General features: G+C 37.3%; 1 protein-coding gene across 8 annotated transcripts in view; it reads left to right on the plus strand.

Annotated features, from left to right (window-relative positions):
• The first annotated feature begins 389 nt into the window (after window positions 1-389).
• Window positions 390-24036, plus strand: part of Evi5 (ecotropic viral integration site 5) — a 205605-nt gene continuing 181958 nt past the window's right edge. For 5 of the 8 annotated variants that reach the window (XM_015500836.2, XM_048814447.1, XM_048814450.1 and 2 more), the window contains exon 1: window positions 407-509. In XM_015500836.2, coding sequence (XP_015356322.2) covers window positions 459-509 — 51 coding nt within the window. In that variant the 5' untranslated portion in view covers window positions 407-458. Of the gene's footprint in view, window positions 510-24036 lie in introns of all 8 variants that reach the window. The other 3 variants (XM_048814448.1, XM_048814446.1, XM_048814445.1) reach the window with 3 other exon arrangements.

Consider the following 24036-nt stretch of genomic DNA (forward strand, 5'->3'; position numbering starts at 1 on the left):
AAAGGACAGTTCAAGAAAAATAATATTTTTTTTCCCTATGGTCAAGTTTCAAGAATTGAAACTATCTAATTATAGAACGTTCTAGTCAATGCCTTAGAATCAATACCCTAAATACAGTAACAGTTGTAAGGTCATTCTGAGACACATCAAGTCATGGAAGGAAGGAGGGAAAGAAGGTAGGGAAAGGGAAGGAGGGAGAGAAAAAGGAAAGAAGAAAGAAAACCAAAATCAGTTAGCAACCTCATAAGACTTCAAAAAGCTTTGGTTTCAGTATTCCTAGTCCTCCACATTCCCAGCTTCCCTTAAAATCTTAAAGTTACTACCTAATGAATGTGCAGGATGGAACTGAAAGGGTGTTAAATGGGTGGATCCCAGTGGCAATGTCATTGTAAACACTCCCTATGAGTCAGCTATAAATTCAATTCAAATCCCCAGTCTTTTTGTCTTCTCTGCTTATCATGGTTACCACCAAAATGACTGCTGCTTTTAGAAACCCTAATGGGAAACAGGTAAATATCTAAAATGATGTTTGATTTCATATTAAAATTTGTAAAAATGCAGATGCTGCAACAGGAAATATTTTATAACTGTATTAAGATTGTATACTTTGCTTAATCTTTAAAACAAGAACAGCTTGTGAATATTTTTTCAGTTTTATTTTAAGAATGTTATCTCATTGTGTTACAGCCATTCCAGTGATGAACAAGAATTTATGGAGTGTTAGGTTTAATTCCACACCTGCAAGAAAGGTATTTTAGTAATTGGCTTTTTAAAATTCAGCACTGTTTTTCCCCTTTCTGTAACTGGCTGCTGACTACTGGTTACCTTTTATTTTTTTATGTACATTCACAGATGAGGCCTGGTTTGTCTGTAAGGACTTCAAATTTCTCATGTGGAGAAAAAGAGTAGCCAAGGATAATGACTAACTAGTCATTTGCATTTACAAATTTGGGTTGTTGGCAATGTTGAAGGTTGTGTTTCAGTGATGATTTCAGCAATGTAGCTTCCTTGGTGTGCTTAGGAGCACAGTTCATAATAAAAGTTAAATTAATTTTACTGTGAAGCAATACTTGCCTAATGTTGTCTCTTCTTTTTTTATGTGTGTGTGGAAGCTGGGGCATCGTACTAATTCACATTAGCTCCAGTTTACACCTGGCTTTACCATTGCTTGGCCATTTTGCATGAAATGAAAACACATGTCTATCATTGGGAACTCTGATCCTTAATTAGCTGATGAAGAAACTAAAGTTACAGAGATTCAAAGCCAGACAACTAGCAGGTAGCAGAGTAAGGATTTTTCTAATTTGGTCTTTTTTATTTATCTCTTTTTAAAAATTTTTGTCATTGGTGTTTTGTGGCCTTGGAAAGTAACAATTATAATAGTTACTACTTGTTGAATGCTTATGTACTTTGCATAGATGCTCCATTTAATTATCACTTCATTGCTTAAGTAGATATTATTTTCTCTAGTTTATGAATGAGAAGATAGGGGCTCAAAGGGGTTAAACACACTTTCGGCAAGTACCCTTGAAATTTTAGAGTACAATCTAGTGATCTACAATTGGAATGTTTAAGTGGAATTGCTAATTCTGGTTGCACTGATTTTTATCTTGTTTTAAAACATGTATTTCACAAAGATGAGAAATAAACAGACTTCTTTGGCAGGTGGGGTAGAAATTGGCATGTTATTGATGTCCTGTCTTGGTGGCACAATTACAAAACACATAGAAATGATATCTGAGCTCTAGAGCCACAAAGCTTGTTCTTTACCATATAGACTATATAGTTCTTTACTATAGGAGATTTAGTCTCTACCTATGTACAAGCACCAAGAGATGGCAATAGGATTGTGTGCCTCTTTTTTTTTTTTTTTAATTTTAATATTTTATTTCTTAGTTTTCGGTAGACACAACATCTTTGTTTGTATGTGGTGCTGAGGTTCGAACCCGAGCAGCGCGCGTGCCAGATGGGCGAGCTACCGCTTGAGCCACATCCCCAGCCCCGGATTGTGTGCCTCTTAACAATGTTCTTTCCTAAGATGATGTTAGTGTCTTGCAAACCATGAATATGGTGGAGTAAATGGTAAGCCTTTTTTTTTTTTTTTTTAGTTATAGATGGACACAATGCCTTTATTTTATTTGTTTATTTTTTAGGTGGTGCTGAGAATCGAACCCAGTGCCTCCCACATGCTAGGCAAGTGCTCTACCACTGAGACACAAAGCCATTCTTATGGCTACAATAGGTACAGAGGCCACAATGTTTGTACTTGAGAACTTTTTAGAGTTATATTGTGGGAAATAATGAGTCTAGTGATGTAGGTTGTCACTATTTCATTGTGAGCCTTCATTTTTCCAAGGCAAAATCTTTTGAATATTAGCTACAACTCTCAATAGAGTGTTATTTATTCTTTTTCTATAATACTACTGTCAATAGAACTTTAAAATTTTTTTTTAGTTGTAGATGGACATAACACCTTTATTTTATTTTTATGTGATGCTGAGGATCTAACCCAATACCTTCCACATGTGAGGCGAGCACTCTACCACTGAGTTACAACCCCAGCTCAATAGAACTTTTTTATAGATGGGAATGTTCTGTATCTGTGTTGTCAAAGACGATAGCCACCAGCCACATATACTATTATTGAGTACTTGAAATGTGTATGATTGAGAAACTGAAACTTTAAAATGAAATGCAAATAGTCACATGTGGCTTGTGGCTCTCTTGTCTTTATTAGACAGCACATCTCTAGAATGCAACTGAGTGCCTGGTTCTCATTCTCTCTCTCTTTTGGTACTGGGGATTGTATACCACTGAGCTACATCCCAAGTCCTTTTTATTTTTTATTTTGAGACAGAGTTTTGCTAAATTGCTGAGGTTCTCACAAAGTTGTCCAGGCTAGCATTGAAAGTGTGATCCTCCTACATTGGCCTTCCACATTCCTAGGATTACAGGTGTGTACCACTGAATCCGGCTTTCTAGTGCACTGTTTTTCTAAGGAAGTGCAAATTGCAGCTGCCCAGGGAAAGGATGAGTGTACACCAGTGCATTTGACCTTACAGAATGAATCCCTCCTCTGTATCTATGCCTAGGCCTCTCAGGGGGAATGTCTCTCTTGCTTTTCCTTTCTGTGAGCAATAGAGCTCATGTGGCTGGCTTATACACCTTTAAGTGTTTCTGGTGTTATGGGATTTAACCCTTGTCAGGTTTACAGGATTTTTTCTCCCAGACCAAATCCATGCTAAGAGTGTAAAGTGGTGCCTAGGTATGGTGCTGAGGATCAAAATTGTAATCCCAGCAACTCAGGAGGCTGAAGCAGGAGGGTGGCAAGTTTGAGCCCAGACTGGGCAACTTAGTGAGCCCCTGTCTCAAAATTTTAAAAAAGGGGCTGGGGATGTAGCTCAGTGGTTAAAGTCTCCTGAATTCAACCCCCAGCACAAAAACAAACAAACAAAGTGTAGTATCTGAACATAGAAAGCTTTGAAATGCTTACTGAATTTTACTGTAAATAAAATTGTCTCTAAGGAGGGTGCTGCTGTCCACTGCACTGCTCCCTCCTCTTCTGGATGTGTGAGGTTCTTGAGTATGAACTGCAGAGTGGCAGGAGCTGGAACAGAGGTGGCGTTGGTGTGGAATTCACAGTGGGATTTCACTTACGCAAGTGCTCAAGCACTTGTGAGAGTTTAGAATTAGCTATTTTAGTGAGATGTTAAAGTGTAAGTTCTTTCACCAAATAAATTGATGTGCTCAGGATGAGGGAAAGAAATGGGTAAACCAGAGATAGTGCTGGCAGGTCAGAGCTAATGATATAAGCTTACTCATTTGAGATAATGCATCTCAGACATTTAGTGCAGCAGTGCTAAATTGATATAAATTATAGGTCTATACCTCTCTTCTGCATCCTGCGCGGGTGTGGGGGTGGTGGAGGAGGAGGAGGAGGAGGAAATGGGGTTCCCCTGGGTGGAATGGGCTGGCTGAGAAATAAAAGCTAAGAAAAACAGAACAACAAAAAAACCACAGGACACAGAAAGAAGTTTCAAAAGCCGGGGCAGGACGGGCAAGCTGATCAGACGGATCGAGCTTCTGTGCTATGGCAAAATGAAGCCCGTGCCTGTTTTATTTATATGGGGAAACATCAAAGGCCTTCCACAGACTGTGCTTCACCAAAAAAGGTTAAAAATGGACTGTTCAGTTTCCATCAGGTTATACCCATCTCCATAGCTACTGAGGTATCTTCCTAACAGAGTAGAGATAAAGGTCACGTCCATTGGGCAATCTATTGTTGTGGGAGAGCCACGGATAGTTTGCAATGCCAAACCTAAATCTCCCTGGCTACCATACCGAGAGAAGATCCTCATGAAATTCATGGATGGCTTCTGGCATATACCCATATATGCATACAAATATGTTTAAAATATAAATTTAAAACTTTAGATTGTAGCTGGGCATGGTGGTGCACTCCTGTAATCCCAGCCACTTGGGAGGCTGAGGCAGGAGGATTGCAAGTTCAAAGCCAGCATCGGCAAAAGCGAGGCGCTAAGCAACTCGTGAGACCCTGTCTTTAAATAAAATACAAAATAGGGCTGGAGATGTGGCTCAGTGGTGGAGTACCACAGTGTTCAATCCCCAGTACCCCCCCCCAAAAAACAAAACAACAACAACAACAAAAAACCCCTTTAGATTGTAGTTTAGTCGTTTGCATTGATATGGATGTTACTAGTTACCAGAAAACATATAAAATGTAAACATATAAACATAATTTGTAACCAGTAAAGTCAATGCCAGACTTGTTTGTCATCATTCATTCAAAATACATTGAACAGTTACTATGCAAAGTACTGGGGCTTCTGAGAAGCTTAAGACCAACTATGGTTTTCCAAGGATTCGTGTGTGTGTGTGTGTGTGTGTGTGTGTGTGTGTGTGAGCATGTGCATGTGGTGCTGGGATCAAATCCAGGGCATTGTGCATGCTAAGCATGTATTCTACTACTGGGCTACATCTTGTTAAAATTGTTTTATCTCAATTAATTTTGCCTTTTCTAGAATTTCAAATAAATGAAATTGTACAGTATGCATTCTGGTGTCATTTATATATTTTTGAACAGCTAATACATTCATAAGTTTGAAAATTGAAAAGGTACAATTTTAAAACTTTTGGGCATACAGTAAAAAGTCTCCTTTCTACCACTGACCACTAGTCACCCACTCTTCCTACCCTTTTTTCCCTGTGGTACTGGGATTGAACCCAAGGCCTTGTAGATGCTAAGTGCTCTACCAATGAACCATATCTCCAGTCCTTTTTAATTTTGAGACAAGGTCTTACTAGGTTGCCCAGGCTGGCCTCAAATTTATGATACTCTTGCTTTAGTCTCCCAAGTAGCTGGGATTATAGGCATGTGACACTAAGCCTGGGTCAGTCTTCCCCTCTAGAAGCAACAGATGTTAATTAGTTTCATGTGGGCCCATCCCATAGTTCTTATTATTAATTCAGGATTTTATACAAGGTGCTTTGAAAACTTGTTTTTAAAGGTTACTCAAAGAATCTTGTGACAGCCTAGCAAAAATAATATAAAATGTTTTTAAATAACCGGAGTTCTTTTTCAACTCTGATTCCAAATGTCAAATTGTGATATTTTTACCTGTGACTTAGGTAACCTTTAAGCCACATCAAGTTTAAGTTCTAGCACCTATGATTCTTATTCATTGAACAAATATGTGTTGAACAAATATAAAAATATACCTGTGAATCAAATAAAATCAAGTGTTGGCCTTATGGAGATGTCTAGCAGCAGAAAGAAAAATTCACCAAGTAGTTACACAGTTACAGTTTTACACAAAGTGATAAAAGTAAGGGATCAACATAGGAGGGAGGTCAGAAGATAATTTCCCAGAAGTAGAGGTTAAGAATGAAAGTTGGAAGAAATTTCTAGGCACAGAACAAAGTGTAAGCAAACCCATTGGAAGAGTATAGTAGGAGAATAGAAGAGGCCAGTGTGCCTGAAGCAGAGAGAGCAGGATGGAATGTGATATGAATGCTAAGAAGAAATGGACAGATGGGCAAGGGGCCTGACCTGCAGGGGCTTGATTAGTTTGGAAAGCTATTGAAGTGGTTTATGCTGGGAAGTGACAGGGACACACTGTACGTGTGTGTGTGTGTGTGTGTGTGTTTGGTACCAGGGATTGTTGAGCCTAGGGTGCTTAAACACCGAGACACATCCTCAGCCCTTTTTATTTTGTATTTTGTGACAGGGTCTTGCTAAGTCGATTAGGGCCTCCCTAAATTGTTGAGGCTGGCTTTGAACTCTGGATCTTCCTGTCTCAGTCTCCCAAGTCATTGGGATTTCAGGAGTGTGCCACTATGCCCAGCCAATGTACTGCATTTTGAAAAGGTTAATCACTCTGTTATGTGAAGAGGTTTAAAGAGGGCCTGGAGGGAATATGGATAATTAGAAGATTAAGTCAGTGGTCTATTTCCACCTCCCAGCTTAGACCAGGGTGGTGATGGAGGAGACAGAAGAGGTCAGATTCAAGAAACATTTGGCAGGTAAAAATCAACAGGATTTGCTGATAGACTGACTATAGGAAGGAAATGTAGATCATCCAGGTTGTCTCAGTTTTCTTTTCTTTCCTTTTTTTTTTTTTTAATGCAAGGTGGATTAGGTTACAAATAAATTGATTGAAACTTACTGTAAATAATAGCATGACCTAAAGTCATGTAAAAATTTGCCTCAGATTACTTTCAAAGTTTCAACGTTTTTAGCTGGGGGGAGGACATGGTTTTACTTCCTATTTCTTGTTATTTCCTAATCTTGTTGAAAAATTAGTTTTTTTCCCCCCGAAATGCTTATTACTGTGAAGTCCCTTGTCTTATAAATTTAAATTAGAAAATAACCGGTTATTTAATTTCCAGAGAAATAATTTTGGAGTTGTGTGTCTGGTACTATCATTTTTGTCACTTCCAAATGTATAAAGGCAGTAGTTTATAATGACTCTTGCCTCAAAGTCATTATTGTTTTTCTTTCCTGCTTCTCCTGGGGTAGGACCAGAATTAATATATGTAAAATAACATATTTTTCCCCATCCTGTCCCAAACTATATATTCCTTCTAAGAATTTCTTCGTTGATTTTGGGTGGTTGCCCAGCAAGATCTCATATACGTGTGCCCACGTTTTGCCCTCTGCTGGACTGTACATAAACCCAGTGTGTCCAGACGACTGATGGAAGTGGGTTTAATAATCACAGGCAACATTTACATGTTGATTAATGGTTTTAAGTGTGACCTAAGGCCGCATCTCGGAGGACTCGCGGGGGGCCTTTCGAAGCCTGCGCGTCTCCACCGCGTGCCCCAGGCCTGGAAGACAGGCGCGTGGGCGGTGCGGCAGTGTGAGGCCCGCAGCCCTCCGCGCCGGGTCGCTTACCGCCCCGAGGGGGTGTGTCCTCTGCAGCTTTAACATCCAAGAGGCGGTTCAAGTGACGAGGGAAGTCAGCGTTTTGCAGGGCCGAGGGCTGGTGCTCTGAAAGAGGGGCGGAGGAGAGAGGGATTTCCCCGCCCCCGCTCCACTCGGTCCAATCCCTTCGGCTTCTGCTTTTTTTTTTTTTGCCAACCCGCGGGGCCCCTAACCTGCTCGAACCCATTATGCGGTAGAGGCGGTCGGGTCTCTTTAAGGCCCTGCCGCGCCTGCGCCTTGGGCTTTCCTGACGCGGCCGCGCCGGACCCCGGCGGAGCTGGCGAGCGGGCAGGCTTGGGGCTGGGCGGTGGAGTCGGCTGCTTTGCCCGGCGGGGTGGGTGAGAATCGCGAGGCGGCCCTGAGTTCCGGAGTGAGCGCGGTGCGTCTGAGAACGAGGGGGAAGCGGCGCGCGGAGTCGGGAGCAGGGCCGAGGCGGCGCGGCTGCCGGCTGGATGGGAAGTTAATGTTTACGGCGAAGTCCACCCAACGTTTCCAAGGTGAGGGGCACTGCGCCAGGCCGGGCGGGCCTCGAGTCCCGGTTCTGCGGAGTGTACAGCTGGGCCAAGGGGTGGCGAACGCGGACGGCCGACAAACTTGCCGCGCAAGCGGCAGGGCGGGCGGGCGCGTCCGGCCCCGCCGGGGCCTAAGTTCCTTGGGTTCGCCTTTTTGCCACTTGCTGTCGCAGGCGACCCTCCTCCTGTGGGCGCGGGGGCAGAAACTCGCCGGCCAGTCTTCTTGTGGAGTTCGCGGGAGGTGGAGGGACGGAGCGGCTTCGGGGGCACTTCCTCCCGCATCCTTTGGGGGATAGTGACAATTCTTGTCTGCCCGGAGGCCAGAGTGGGTTCCTTCTCCGCAACCTGAGGGGCGTGACCGTCCGCTCCCCTTACCTGCAAAGTTGCTGTCTGTATTTGACCTCCGGGGTTTTGCGCTTGTCGGTCGCTCCAGGCAGGCGATGGGAAAGCCTGGTATGCCAGGTGACTGACTCCTAAGGATGCAGTTAAGGTGCGTTAGTAACCAACACTGAATCACCTTATGACTAGCGGGACAAGCCTCAGATTAACCGCAGGATTTCCGGTAGTTGGATTGTGGTGTTGGTGTCGGCTTTAGAGTTGCTGTGATTTCTCTTAGATCATCTCAGGTGTCATCTTTTCACCAAATAGTTAGCCAACACTTTCGGAAGGTTTCCCCTATCCATACTATTAAAGGTGGTTTTCAAAAACAGCAGCGTTTTCTTGCAAAGATATCTTTTCCTTGGGTTACAGTGTAGAATAATAAACTCCATTCTTTGATGAAAGAATGAATTCTAGTGCTTCTTGAAGTTAGAGAAAAATGATCTGTTGATAGTTTTTATCTTTGTTTCTGGGCTGGGATTTGTTAGCTTTCTTTTTTTTTTTTTAAATTTTATTCGTAAAGTTTCATCAGTGTATCAAACTTTTCCCCCCCTATTCTAGTATGCTGACTTTTTAAGATCTCTGCCAACTATGTGTCAAATCTTAGAAAACTTATTGAAATATAATATGCGGAAAAAGTTAACAATCCTAAGTGTACAGGTAATGAGTTTTTACTAAGTGAGCATCACAGATCAAGAAATAGAACATTATTAGGTTGGAGTGTATACCAAAGAGTGGAATTGTTGGCTTTTGAGTCATATTAATGCTAAAATTTTAGTCACTTTAGGATATTTTCCCAAAGTGATTGTACCAATAAGCAAGGAGTGATATATATTCCAGTTACCCCAAGTCCTTATTGATTGTTGCTATTCTCATAGAGGTGCAGCACTATATCATTGTAGCTTTATTTTGCATTTTCCTGGTGATTGAGGTTGTGCGTCCTTTATTGGCCATCCATATATGTCTTTTGTGAAGTCTCTGTTAATAATAAGTTTTTATTGTATGCTTATTTTTGTATTGATTTGTACTTTTTACTTTTTGCAGTACCTCCCATGCTACGGAGAGCACTCTACCACTGAGTTACATTCCCAGCCCCCATTTATAATTTTGTTGGAGGGATGGGTACTCAGGATTTAACCCAGGGGCACTTTACCACTGAGCTACATCCTTAGCCCTTTAAAAAAATTTTTTTTTTTTTTTTTGAGACAGGCTCTTGCTAAGTTGCTGAGACTGGCCTTGAACTTGGGGATCTTCCTGCTTCAGCTTCCTGAGCTGCTGAGATTATAGGCCTGTGCCCTGGCACCATGCTCCATTTGTAATTCTTTATTCTGGTTATGAGTTCTTTCCCTTTCTCTCTCTCTGTATATATGTGAATTATGTATTTATGTGTGTATGTATACACATACATGCCCATTTATGTATTTCTCTTTTTCCTCTCCTTATTTTGCCATTTCATATTTCATATATATTTATGTTTCAGTGGTGCTGGATATTGAATTCAGGGTCTGGGGCATGCTGGGCAGGCATTACCACTGAGTTATCTATACCTTTTGCCCTGCCTTTTCATTCCTTTAATGGTGTTTTTTCATGAATAGTCTTAATTAAAAAAAATTTTTTTTTAGTTGTAGATGGACATAGTATCTTTATTTTATTCATTTATGTGGTGCTGAGGCTCAAACCCAGTGCTTCACATGTGCCAGGCAGGCGCTCTACCACTGAGCCCAATCCCAGCTCCATGAATAGTTTAAAATTTTTTTAAATATTTATTTTTTAGTTGTAGATAGACACAATACCTTTATTTTATTTGGTGCTGAGGCTCGAACCCAGGGCTTCCGACGTGCTAGGCGAACATTCTACCCCTGAGCCACAACCACAGCCCCAATAGTTTTTATTTTGATGCAAGATATTTTATCAGTCTTTTTCTTTATGGTTACTTATTTTTTGTATCGTATTTAAAAAGTCTGTACCTACCCTAAGAATATGAAGATATTTTCCCATGTTACATTATAGAAATTCTCTTTTATTTTTCTTATTTAAGGCATACATAATAGTGAAGATGGATTGTAGTAGTCAGTATGCAATTTTTACTCTATTATTGTGTATTTGACACAGCATCTCTTATTAATAATGCCATCTTTCTGCACTGTGTGGCACTTCTTTTCACAAACAGATGATTGGACTGGGTAGCCTGGTGATAGAGCCCACATTTAGCATGCGTGGGGCCTGGATTTGAATCCTAGTGACAAAAACAACAAAAATAAATCAGATGACCATATAAATGTGGGTCTGTTTCTGGACATTCCATTCTGTTTCATTTGTCTGTTATCTTTGTACTAATATCACTGTATTAATGTAACTCTGAAATTGGCCTTGGTATATGGTGGGATAAACACTCCAACTTTGTTTTGTTTCTTAAGATTGTCTGGTTTGGGCTGGGGTTGTGGCTCAGTGCTAGAGCACTTGCCTAGCATGTGTGAGGCTTTGGGTTTGATTCTCAGCACCACATCTAAATAAATAAAGTCCATTGACAACTAAAAATAAAAACAAAAAAAGATTGTCTGGATTGCTCTTGGCTCAGAATTTCCATGTTTCAGAATCTGCTTGTCAGTTTGAATAAATTTCGAAATTAGAATGAAAGCTATATATCAACTTGGGAAGAATTGATATTTTAACAGTGTTGAATTCTTCATTTTATGAATGTGGCATATTTTTCCATTTATTTTGGTCTTTCCAAATTTCACTGGGTAATGTTTTATAGTTCTCTGTGGAAGCCCAGCACATCTTATGTCATTACTTAGATATTTGATGTTTTTTGATGTTGTTGTTAATGATATTAAAAACACTTGTGGCAAGCATATAGACATGTAGCTGATATTTTTTCTTTGATTTAGATGCCCTTTTTGCATGTAACCAAATCAATTTCCATTATAGAACTTCTTCTAATGGAGGACGGTGGTCTTTAATTTTTATTTCTCCAACTAGACTATAAACTCAAGAATAGTGGTGGTACATACCTAGAATTCCAGCAATTTGGGAGGCCGAGGCAACAGGAAAATTGCAAGTTCCAGGCCAGCCTGGGCAACTTAGCAAAGATGCTGTCTCAAAAAATAGAAAGGGCTGGTAGCTCAGTGGTAGAGAGCCCCTGGGTTTAGTTCCAAGTACCTAAATCAACCAATCAAATTGGGAGTGCGGGACAGTGTACAGTGGTCTCCCTTTATCCTCTGTGTTACGTTCTGAGGTTTCAGTTGCCCTTGGTCAACCAGAGTATGAAAATATTACATGAAAAAAGCCCAGAATTGAGCAATTTATAAGTTTTAAACTTCATGTCATTTTGAGTAGCATGATGAAATCTCAAGCTGACCTGCTCCATCTAAGTGGGTATTCAGCATCTCCAGGCTGTTTACTCCGTTAGTCACTTAGTAGCCCTTTGGATTATCAGATTGACTATCTTGGTATTACAGTGCTTGTGTTCTTCAAGGGCCCCTTGTTTTATCTCAGACTGGCCCCCAGTACAAGAGTAGTGATACTGGCAATTTGGATATGCTAAAGCAAAACAGGAAAGTACTTTTGTGTGAAAAGCTACAAATTCTTGACTTAATAAGAAAAAAAAATCATATAATGAAGTTGCTAAAATCTACAGTAAGAACACCTATCTGTAAAATTGCAAAGGAAAAAGAAATTTGTGTTAGTTTTGTAGTAGCAATTCAAAACAGCAAAAGCTACAGCCACGTGTATGATAAGTGCTTAGTTAGGGTAGAAAATGGATTAAATTATAGGGTGGAAAATGGATTGCTGAGATTTCAGGTGTCTATTAGAGGTCTCGGAATGTATTCCCTGTTGATAGGGGAGCAGTACTGTTATGCCTGCCTTCTAATGTATGAGAGCTGGATAAAGGAAGTGAGCTATGGGTGGAGGCTATTCAATAAAAACACTTCAGCTTAATCCTTTGGCTTTAAATTTTGATCCTCACTCTGTTCTTGAGTCTGGAGTCTCTCCAGATCAGGTTTCTTAGAATAAATTATGAAATTATAGGGATGGTAGTAAAAAAGGGAACCTAGAGGACCCAATTGTGCCTTATATAGACTTTAAATATCTTGTCTTCTCTTTAGGCTCAGGCCCCTCCAACACTAACCTGGAGATTTCTAGGTCCTGATCCTCTCTGGGGCTCTGTGTGTGAGCCAGTTAACCTACTTCTTGTCCATAGTCCCTTTTGTAGGTTGATGGTTTTGATTTCCTTCCCTCTGTTCAGACAGCACCCCCCCTCTTTTTTAATAGTTATTAAAAAAAAAAACTTTTTATGGTTGTAGATGGATAGCATACGTTTATTTTATTTGTTTATTTTTATGCGGTACTAAGGATTGACCCAATGCCTCATAAATGCTAGACAAGTGCTCTGCCATTGGGCTACAACTCCAGCCCCTATCTCTTTTCTTGTTTCATGAAAATCATATTTTCTCTCTTCTATCTTGAGGATGTTAAAGAGAGTTTCTTTAAAGCTTTCTTTGCATAGTGTGTTTCTTCTAACTTATTTTTCAATTTGGTATAGCCTTGTTAGTAGAGGCCCTCCTCAGAGGTCTGACTGGTAATCCTTTTTTGTATGTTCATGTTTAAGAGTAGGCAGGTAACAGATTATTGGAAGTTCTGAGCTAATAAATAGGACTTACTTCCAGTTTACTCTATAATCTGGATCTGAAATACTGGTTCTCAACTTTGGCTGCACATTATGATTACATGGAAAGCTTTAAAAAAAATATCCTTGCTGCTGGGTGCAGTGGCACACACAGCTTGGGAGGCTAAGGCAGGAGGATTGTAAGTTCAAAGCCAGTCTCAGCAAAATCAAGGCTGCTAAGCAACTCAGTGAGATCCTGTCTCTAAACAAAATACAAAATAAGGCTAGAGATGTGGCTCAGTAGTCGAGTGCTCCTCCGTTCAGTCCCCCATACCCCCAAAATAAATAAATAAATAAAAAACCCTTGCTGCTGTTAGACCAAATACAAAAGGAATTCTTGGGGTAGGACCCCAGTAGCAGTATTATTAGAAAATGTAGATGTTATATATAATAAAATGCACAGAATTTAAGAATATAGTTTGGTGATTTTTACCACATAACTAACAAGACTTAGAGCATAGTGAATATCTTAAAAAATTCATTCACTTGCTTTTTTTCTATGACCCTACTCCTTGCCCAGAGGCAACTGTTATTCTGATTATCATCTCCATCAATAAATAGTATTTTATTTATTTATTTATTTATTTTTGTGTGTGTCAGGGATTGAACTCGGAGTCACTCGAATACTAAGCCACATCCCAGCCCTTTTTTGTATTTTATTTAGAGACAGGGTCTCACTGAGTTGTTTAGTGCCTCTCTGTTGCTGAGGCTGGCTTTGAACTTGAGATCCTCCTGCCTCAGACTCCCAAGCTGCTGGGACTATAGGCCTGTGCCACTGTGCCCGGCTTAATAGTAGTATTTCAAATATTTATTTATGTATGTATTTACGCAGTATTGGAGATTGAACCCAGGGCCTCATGCATGCTAGACCAGCACTCTGCCACTGAGCTATATCCCGGCCCAGACATCAATACTTTTTTAAACCTTCCCTAGTGATTCCAGTGTGTGCCCAAGATTGAAAAACCAGTGATCGGTTGGGCCATTTGATTTTGGCTCTAGTTTTTGTGCCTTTTATTTTGGCCTGGTTAGATTTTCCAGAGAGCACAGTGGTGCACACCTGTAATTCCAACGACTTGGGAGACTGAGATAGGAGGATGGCAAGTTTGAGGTCAGTTGCAGGAACCTTGCAAGACCCTTAGCAACTTAGTGAGATCCTGTCTCGAAATAAAAAATAAAAAGGAATGGGAATTTAGCTCAGTGGTAAAGTGCCTATGGGTTCAATCCCTAGCACCCAAAAGCAAAACAAAACAAGATTTCCCTGAGAGTATTTTAGTTTTCTGCTTGGAAGGTTGAAAGTCTAGTTTCCAGTGATCTGGGAACTCAGGAAAAGAGGACTGGATAATGAGCTATGGAGCATTTTGTATGTAGGGTCATGTAATTTTTTTTTTTTTTTTTTGGTTAGGTTACCTGTGTCTTTCCACCATATATGGTTTACATTCTCAGGATAATAAATCTCTAGTTTGCTGCTACACTGAAGATGGCCATTCAGCAGCTTGATGGAGATCTAAGTTTCCAGCTGTTCAACTTTCACCTGATCCTTTCTTATTAACATCTCCCCTCCCCTGTTCCAGAGCCTTTTGAGGATTTATTGATGTAATTTGATGTGTTCTCAGTTGTCAGCCCTACTGTCTTAGAATTTGGCCTTACAAGTCAGTTATCCAACTTATTTCTAGCTTTCAAAACTTTGTTGTTTCTTTTTCCGTTTTCCCTGTCCTTACTGTTCATGTTCTAAAACATCAAAACAACAACAAAGCTTTTTTTATCCTTGTTAGAGTTGTGGGAGGAAGCAAAATTAGGTGTGTGTGTTCAGTTTATATCTTAACCTGGATGTCCACCATCTGCTTTCCATTATACAAAAATGTGTTGCCATCTGTCTTCCTATGTTGACTCCTTATGGATTGTACCTTTTTTCCATACAGTTAGCTACAGAGAGTGCCAAGAGGGAGAGGACCTAAATGTTGGATCAATCTGTCATTCCTTTAGATGTCCCAAATTCTTTTTTAGAAGTACTCATTGTCCCAGAATCTTAGAATCTCAGAATTGGAAATGATTTTAAAGATAATCAGCTTAATGAGCTATCTGGTATTTTCTATAAAATTATTGTCTATCCTAAAATGTGAGAAACTCATGCTAAGAGATGAGTAACTAGAGAAATAGATTGGGCAATGAATGTCTGAATGGGGTCTAGAAATTCATGTGTGTATTAAACATTAAATGGATAAATAGTAAATCTGATATATTTGTAGTATATAATAAAATTTATTAAAAAGTCATGATAGTTTTGTCATTTCAGTTAATAATACCTAAGTTCACCTAATGTAATACGGATAGGTAGTACCTAGAATTTTTTATTTAGAAAAAAAATTTCTGTACCAGAAAAAAATTGGAAACTATTGTTAGAGTTGTATAGATCTTAGTTTATAGTTAAAAGAAAATTATAAATCAAAACCATCCATTAAAGCCTCTATGTTAAGTACTTCTAATAACTTGGTTATTCTTTGCCAATCTATGTTTTTATTTTCTTTAGAACTAAGTCAGTAGGTTACCAAATGCTGCTCTTTGAGACAGTTTTAGCCCTAAAGTTCATGTTGAAATGAAAATATTATCAATACAATATGTTTTCTTTTAGGATAAGTTTATATAAAGAATTTACCTTTAAATTATGGCTATCATTTTCTGTATTAAAATGTCATTTTTCTTATTAAATTTGTGTTGCTAAATAGTTTTTTTTTTTTTTTGTAACACATAGCAACAAGCTGTCAGGCCTATGTTGTTCTTCAAATTAATTTTAACAGGTTTTATGAAATGTAAGTCTGCTTATAACTGCACAAAATCCTCACTGACCTTTTACTCTACCATAGATTAATTTATGTTTGTGTTTGTGTATTAAAATCCAAGATACCAATCAGACCTCATTGGCAATTATTACAATTTATCATGATAGTATGATAGTCTTTTGTTATTAGCAACATTTAGGTGAATTAATTTGTATTTCGTACCTAGAACCTGTTAACTGTGGCCCTTGAGTCTGCTCCAAAAGGGTTAACCCATTTCTCATTATAGCAATTATAACACCTTGCCTGATGTGTTTATTTGTTGAATTTCTAGCTGTTTATTACTGTATCTGTACTTCAAAGGAACTTGCTCTTTGCAATTCATCCTTGCCTGGCACATTCTAGGCATGCACTCTGCCATTGCAGTTTATTCTTTAAGTGGCCAAAAACATTGTGGGTTTAATACTTGTCAATTGTTCTCTGTATTCATTCAGCCCTCACAATTGAACTCTGAAAAATGTTGAAAAAAAAGCTGGTTAAACTGGCTGTTATCTGGGCTTTCATTGTTGGATTTGCGCTATTCAGTATCCTGTAAGTTCATTGTTAGGACTCTTTCTTAAGGAACTGCTAGTTCCTATGTTCTTGGAAGAGACCTCCATTAGAAGCAGGAACAGATCTGGCTTTATTATGGATCTTTTTTAGTTTGTTTGTTAGAAAGTCTAAGCAATAATATAGATTTTGTCTTTGAATTGGTACTCAAATGATTAGTTTGCTCATCTTTGGCTTGTTTTTTTTTGGTAAGGGTGGGGGAGGATTGAACCCCAGGGTACTTAACCATGAGCCACATCACCAGCCCTTTTTTGTATTTTATTTAGAGACAGGGTCTTGCTGAGTTGCTTAAGACCACTAAGTTGTTGAAGCTGGCTTTGGATTTGCCATCCTCCTGCCTCTGCCTCCTGCCTCAGCCTCCTGCCTCAGCCTCCTGAGCTGCTGGGATTACAGGCATGCACTACTATGCCTGACTTGGTGTGGTTCTTTTGCTATGTTAAAAAAAAAAAAATCCAGAATCTGCATAAATGGCCAGGTGCAGTGGCATATGCCTATAATCCCATTGGCTCAGGAGGTTGAGGTAGGAGGATCATGAGTTCAAGGCCAGCCTCAGAAAAAAGTGAGGCGCCAAGCAACTTAGTGTGACCCTATCTCTAAATAAAATACAAAATAGGGCTGGGGATGTGCCTCAGTGGTCAGTGCCCCTGTGCTCAATCCCTGGTACCTCCCTACCAAAAAAGAATTTCAGGGCTGGGGCTGTAGCTCAGTGGTAAAGCACTTGCCTCACATGTGTGAGGCACTGGGTTTGATCCTCAGCACCACATAAAAATAAATAAGGATACTGTGTGTTCATCTACAACTAAAAAAATAAAATAAAATAAAAAAAAAGAATTTCATAAATGGTGCTGGTAAATGTATTCGAATAGTATTAGCAGATACTGGATACAATTATAGTTTTAATGAATAATTTGTAAATATATTTGAATAAAATACATAAGAAAGAAGAAAAATATTGTATCTAAAGGCACACCAGAAATCAGGGTGGTCTAGGACACTGAGCCATAATTTATGGTGAGAAGATAGACCTGAAGTATATGGAATAAGCCCATGAAGAATGTAATGTCTTTGAATATTTATTTGGAATGCATGTAATAAACGAGCATAAGGTTAAAAAATTCAACTTGGATTCCCTTTTGAAAATATGGAGAAGCATTTTTTCCATTACTAGATGAACAATGAGTCAGCAAATGATCTAGAAACTTAATGACATTGTAAACATGTGGATAAGACAAGAAACACCAAAGATAACACATATTTAACATTTTTCCAGGTGTCAAGCGTAATGATAGGTACTGGGGACATTAAGAAAGACCTATATACTATGTAGACAGAATTTCTTGCTCACAAGGTTTACAAACCCAGGGAAGACACTGTTGATATATTCTTGTTTCTGACTAAGGTGATTTTTTTTTTTTAAAAGAACATTTAGTGATAGTCTATTTTGTCTTAAATCTTAAGGCTTTTTGTAACTAGTTAAACAAGAGGGCTTGGGGTGAACTAAAAGTTTTAAATCTTAATATTTGCTTAAAAATTTTTTTTTCAACTGGTGCTGGAGATTGAACCCAGGACTTACACATGCTAAGCATGTACTACCATTGAGCTGTATTCCTAGCTATAATGTCATTTATATTGATTTGTGTGTGTATGTATTACTGGGGATTGAAAACAGGGTCTCATGCATGGAAGGAAATCACTCTAAAAGAATCTAAAAGATTTTTACTGCTACTTTAGGATCTTTCAAAACAGTGATAATTAATTTTTACTTACACTGATTATGGATTGATATTGTTGTTTAGCACACTTGACACAACAGTACTTGATATAGTATGTTTACTAAAATAAAAAGTAAATAGCATAAAGATCAGTAGAGTAGAGGGAAGGGATTGAGGAGGGAGGAGAGAAGGGAAAGGGGAAGTATTTGGAATTGAAGTAGAACAAATTATAATCCATGCTTTTATAATTGTGTCAGAATGAATCCTAATGTTATGTATAACTGAAAAGAACCAATAAAAAGGAAAAAAATTAATGAAAACATTCTAATGTGACAGTACACACATATCCTTTCCACTCCCTTAACTGTAATAATTTAGTTGCTATATCAGATAGCTAACCAGTAATGCCTACTTCAAGCAAATTAAAAATATATTTTATTTATTATTTGGGTAAAGGAAAAATGCCATTGTTTCTGGAGAAAGTGTTTTTTTTTTTCTTTTTAGTAATTCATTTTGTACCACAGTAGCCCGAAAAAGTTAATTTTGCTTTTGTTTTTAAAATTCAATCTTTTAAAGTAGCAGTTGTTAATAAAAGCATATTAGTTGCCACAGCAACAGAATTAAACAAATGTAAATAAATACAGCATATTGGGTTTTAACACACTAGGCAATCTATTAGATTATTCTTTTGATTATTTGTAAGGCTATATAGATATAGAAGATTAATTGCATGTAAGATGTGATATGTAAGTCTTAATCTATTGAATAAGCTATTTCCTAGGATAGTAATAAATTACATATTTAGCATTTTTCATAAATTATTTTACTTAGAATAATCTTAGTGTTAATATATTAACAAGTCTTTAATTCAATCATTAGTTTTTAGGTAATTCCAAATATAAATATTGTTTTATTCAATTATAGTGACAACTTGTATACATGTTGTACATGACAATTTAAATTTTGTATTCTAAAATTTTTAAAAATATAAGTTAGAAATTGTTTTTAGTAGTAATGTAAAATGAAGTTCTGACTTACAAAGCACTTGTATCTTTTCTGATTTGTAAGTTGTAATGTTGAACTGTTATAATTTTATGAAAACCCTCATAAAGTAATTTAATATAGTTCCATGAACTTTATCTGAGCAATGTCAGTATGTAAAACAAAACAAAACAAAACAAAACAAAGATATTATGTTGTTAGCCTAAACTAATGACATTCAAAGAAACATGTTGAGGAAAAGATTAAAACTATGGTAATCTGTCTTTAAAAAAATTCATACAACATAATATTTTAAGAAGTTATTGTTCTGAATTTGTACTTTTAAAGACCAGCTTGAGAAGATGAAAACAAATATTTTAATACCCTTGCTGCTGTCAGGAAAAATTGTATGTGAGGGTATGCCTTTAAAACAACCCAAAACAAGTAATTTTGTGGGTGTGACTCTGGAAGACTGTGATTAGGGATTTTATTAGTTCCTCTCTCATGAACTCTACTCCCTTAGCATCACAATTTTAGGTGCAGCTTACATGATCAAATTTTAGCTTTCCAGTGCTCTTATTCAGTGTATTTTAGATTGTATTTTTTCCTTTTAATTCAGAAATACTTATGGGAAAATTATATCAGTAATTTGGTAATACTATAAGATATTTAATGTAATAATATTTCCCCCTCTATGAAGGAAAACTAGGTTTTATTGAGAAACCAGCACAATCTGTGTTGCAAATAATTTGATTATACAAAAATTGATAGCTGAAAAAAAAATGTGGCATGGTATAGTAGAGAGAGCAGGGGATTTGTTTTGTATCCTGTCATCTAAAGTTTCTGAATCTGTTCTTTTACTTTTTTTTTTTTTTAAGGTGCTGATGATTGAATCCAGTTTCTCTAGAATGTTAAACCCATGCTCTACCACTAAGTTACACCCTCAGTAGACCTTTATTTTATTTATTTATATGCGGTGCTGTGTCTCACACATGCTAGGCAATTGTTTTACCACTGAGCTACAACTCCAGCCCCAGAAAGAAATATTTTTTGATATTTACTGTGCAGAGTTGATCATGAAGAATGGAAATACTACATGTAAAGTACTTAGAATAGTACTATGGCTCATATTTTGTTGATCAACATAAATAGTAGATATTATGATTTTTGTGATCATGATATTTTTTAAAGGAAGAGTACAAAAATGCAAAAAGCTCAAATGGAATTGAAGTTATATGTAAGGAAGACCTGGCTGATGACAGGACTGATTTTAGTTTTGGTGAATTACCAAAATGGTTAAGTAGATTTTGGTCTTGGGTTAATTAATTTGAGAGATTATATTGTCTCCCTCATAAAATTGTTTGATATATTATGTGTTTTTTAAATATTTTATCTATTTATTTATTTTTATTTGGTTCTGAGGATTGAATCCAGGGCCCTGCACTTCTAGGTGAGCTCTCCACTGCTGAGCCACAACCCCAGCTCATATTCTTAAAAATATTATTTTATTAAATTATACCCCATATGATTCAAATGTATGATATGTCAAGATCATTGTACTTTCATGTATAACTAATTAAAACAAAAAATATTATTTTATTCCTTTAATGATTTAGGTTAGCCAAGGAGCAGGAAAGGTTCTGGTTTTTATAATTTTTTATAGTTTGTGTTTACTGAACTGTATAGCATTAAATTAACATCACTGTTTAGTGTAAAAAACCCTTGATTTAGATACATATCTCATAATTTTCATTAGATCAAGTTAGTTTTAAGCTTCTAACCTATTGATGGATATACTGAGTAAGTTAACATGAAAAATCTTTTGATACTGGGTAGTAGATGAATGGCTGGTTAAAATGTTTCATTAATTATTTTTGAATAAAATTGAACTTATATAGTTCTAAAGGTTTCAAACTCCAAATGAATGCTAATTCTTCAAGGTAATTACGTGCCATATTTAGTACGGCTTTGGATATCTTAAAGTAAGTTTGATAATAAGCCTAACAAAGTGGTAATTCTGATTTTATTGAATCTAAGAATGTGGCTAGTATTAATCTTTACATTAGGTGTGGTAGAGAGGAGTTTGAATATTTTGCCTGAGTGGATAGGAATGAAAGAACTTCTTGCCACACCTCTGTTCTGCTGTTATTTTACAGATTATTGGATTAGCATTTTTAAAATAAAAAAAGGAGTAGTACCTCATTTGTTCACATGAAATGTTTCAGTCAGATAGCATATAATATCAACAGTATTTATATGTTTTGAATGGTTGCAAAAGTGTTTTTGTGTTGAGAGTGTGTAATTTTGTATGTAGCCTGAGGTATTTCTGAGCTGAGTTGTAGCAGTCCAATAGAATTTCGTTAGCCAGAAAATGATGTATGGGGCACTGTTTAGTATTTTTAACTTTCTATAAAGATTTGTGACTATTGAATCATAAACTCAAATGATTAGACCATTAACTATGAAAATTTTGTAACAAAACTGAAATCTTCTATCTAGATGGTTTATTTACTTATTTATTTTTCAGTGCTGGGCTTGGAACCCAGGTTCTCATGAATTCTAGGCAAGCTTTCTACCTCTGAGCTATACCTCCCAGCCTTAAAAATTTAAGCCTTGCCATGGTGCACATCTGTAATCCAAGCAGCTCTGGAGGCTGAGGCAGGAGGATTATGAGTTCAAAGCCAGCCTCAGCAACAGCGATATGCTATGCAACTCAGTGAGACCCTGTCTCTAAATAAAATACAAAATAGGTCTGGGGATGTGGCTCAGTGGTCAAGTGTCCCTGAGTTGAATCTCCAGTACCAAAACAAACAAACAGACAAACAAACAAAACCCCCCAAACTTAAGTCTCATAATACCTTGGATTAGTTTAGTTTGAATGTTTCTGTTAGCCTTAGAAAAATTTCATTAACTTCCTATGTAGGCATGTAGTTGAGAAGACATAGCCATTGATTGCTTTTTATTATTATTATTTTTTATTTTTCTTTGGAAACTATGGCTGTGGTTAACAAAATTGGAATATTTTCTTTTGTACACAATGTAAATTTTATTTATTTGTTATTTACTTACCTTCTTACTTTTTTTGGTGTTGGGGATTTAACCCAGGGCCTTGTAAATCTGAGTATGTCCACACACTACCACTGAGCTATACCCCCAGCCCAAAATGTTAAAGTCAGGAACAAATCAAATGTTTCTCCAGATATATTATAGGATTTACATTTAATATAAAAATTATAAAACAGGTTTTCATTGATATACCAATCTGGAGAAAAATATGAAGTACAGGTTTTTAAAAAAAATTTGTTCTTTTTAGTTTTACATGACAGTAGACTATATTATGACATGTTATACGTACATGGAGTCTAACTTCCCATTCTCGTGGTGGTAAATGATATGGAGTTATATTGTTCATGTACTCATATATGAACATAGGAAAGTTATGTCTGATTTATTCTACTGTCTTTCCTATTCCCATTCTCCCTCCTTTTCCTTCATTCCCGTTTGTCTGATCCAATGAACCTCAGTTCTTCCCTTCTACCCCCTTATTGTGTGTTAGCATTCAGCCTTTGGTTTTGGGGATTGGCTTATTTCACTTAGCGTGATATTCTCCAGTTCTGTCCATTTACCAGCAAATGCCATAATTTAATTCTTTATGGCTGAATAAAATTCCTTTGTGTGTATGTTATCTATATCACATTTTCTTTATCTATTCATCTGTTGACAGTCATCTAGGTTGGTTCCATAGCTGAGTTGTTGTAAATTGAGCTGCTATAAACATTGATGTGCCTGCATCACTATTGTATGCTGATTTTAAGTCTTTTGAGTATATTTAAAGAATGGAATAATTGGGTCAGATGGTGATTCCATTCCAAGTTTTCTGAGGAATCTCTGTAGTACTTTTCAGAGTGGTTGCACCAATATGCATCCCCACATACTCGCCCACATTTATTGTTACTTGTATACTTGATAATTGTACAATAAGCTGTTTTAGGAGAAGTTAAATTTTATGTGATATTGTGACAGTTCCATTTTCAAATACAGTTTTCATCTCACTATTTTAGTTAATTGAATTTCTCAAATAGGTAATCAGATTAGAGTTAGGCAGGTTCAGTCCAATAAAATCTTCAGAATTATGGCACATTTTGACGTGCTGTGTTTTTCCTTTTTGTTCTGCATTTAGTTTTAGTTTACCATTTCATCAATGATTTATAATGGTCAGGACATTTATTTTTGGGGTGGATATTTAGTATCTGGACTCCAACATTTATTAGCTAAGGCATCTTGGGCAAGTTGCTCATCCTTCATAAACTTTAATAACATTTTTTCACTTTGGTGAGGTGGTACCTGGTATGCCAGCAGCCTGGGAAGCCCAGGCAGAAGGATTGCAAGTTCAAGGCCAGCCTCAGCAACTTTGTGAGGCTCTAAGCAAGTTAGTGAGACCCTTTCCTAAAAAATGAAAAGGGCTGGGGATGTAACTCAGTGGTAAGGCACCCTGGGTTTAATTGCCAGTACCCCCCCCCCCCCAAAAAAAAAAAAGAGAGAGACAGAAACATCTATCTATCCATCTTAGGGTTTTTGAGATGAAATAATAAGATAATAAGTGAAAAGTCATGTCATAGTACCTGGCACATACTAAAGCATATAGATGCTATTGGTAGCAGCAGCAATTGTATTATATAAGTTTTGCTTTTCTAAAATTTAGCTGGAGAGTTTGAGAGATGGAAATATGCTATATATCTTCAGAAAATAATTAATTCAAAGAAATTTATCATGTAGGCATCAGAGGAAAGAGAACTTTCAGCAATGTTGTCATTATTTTCTGTTTTTTCTCTTTCTTTTCTCTGTTTCTTCCCTTTCTCTCTTGCTTTTTTTTTGAATATTTTTTAGTTATAGATGGATGCAATTATTTTTATTTTGTTTATTTATTTTTATGTGGTGCTGAGGATTGAACCTA

The sequence above is a fragment of the Marmota marmota genome, unplaced genomic scaffold (genome assembly GCF_001458135.2).
Source record: "Marmota marmota marmota unplaced genomic scaffold, marMar, whole genome shotgun sequence".
Taxonomy (NCBI): Eukaryota; Metazoa; Chordata; class Mammalia; order Rodentia; family Sciuridae; genus Marmota; species Marmota marmota.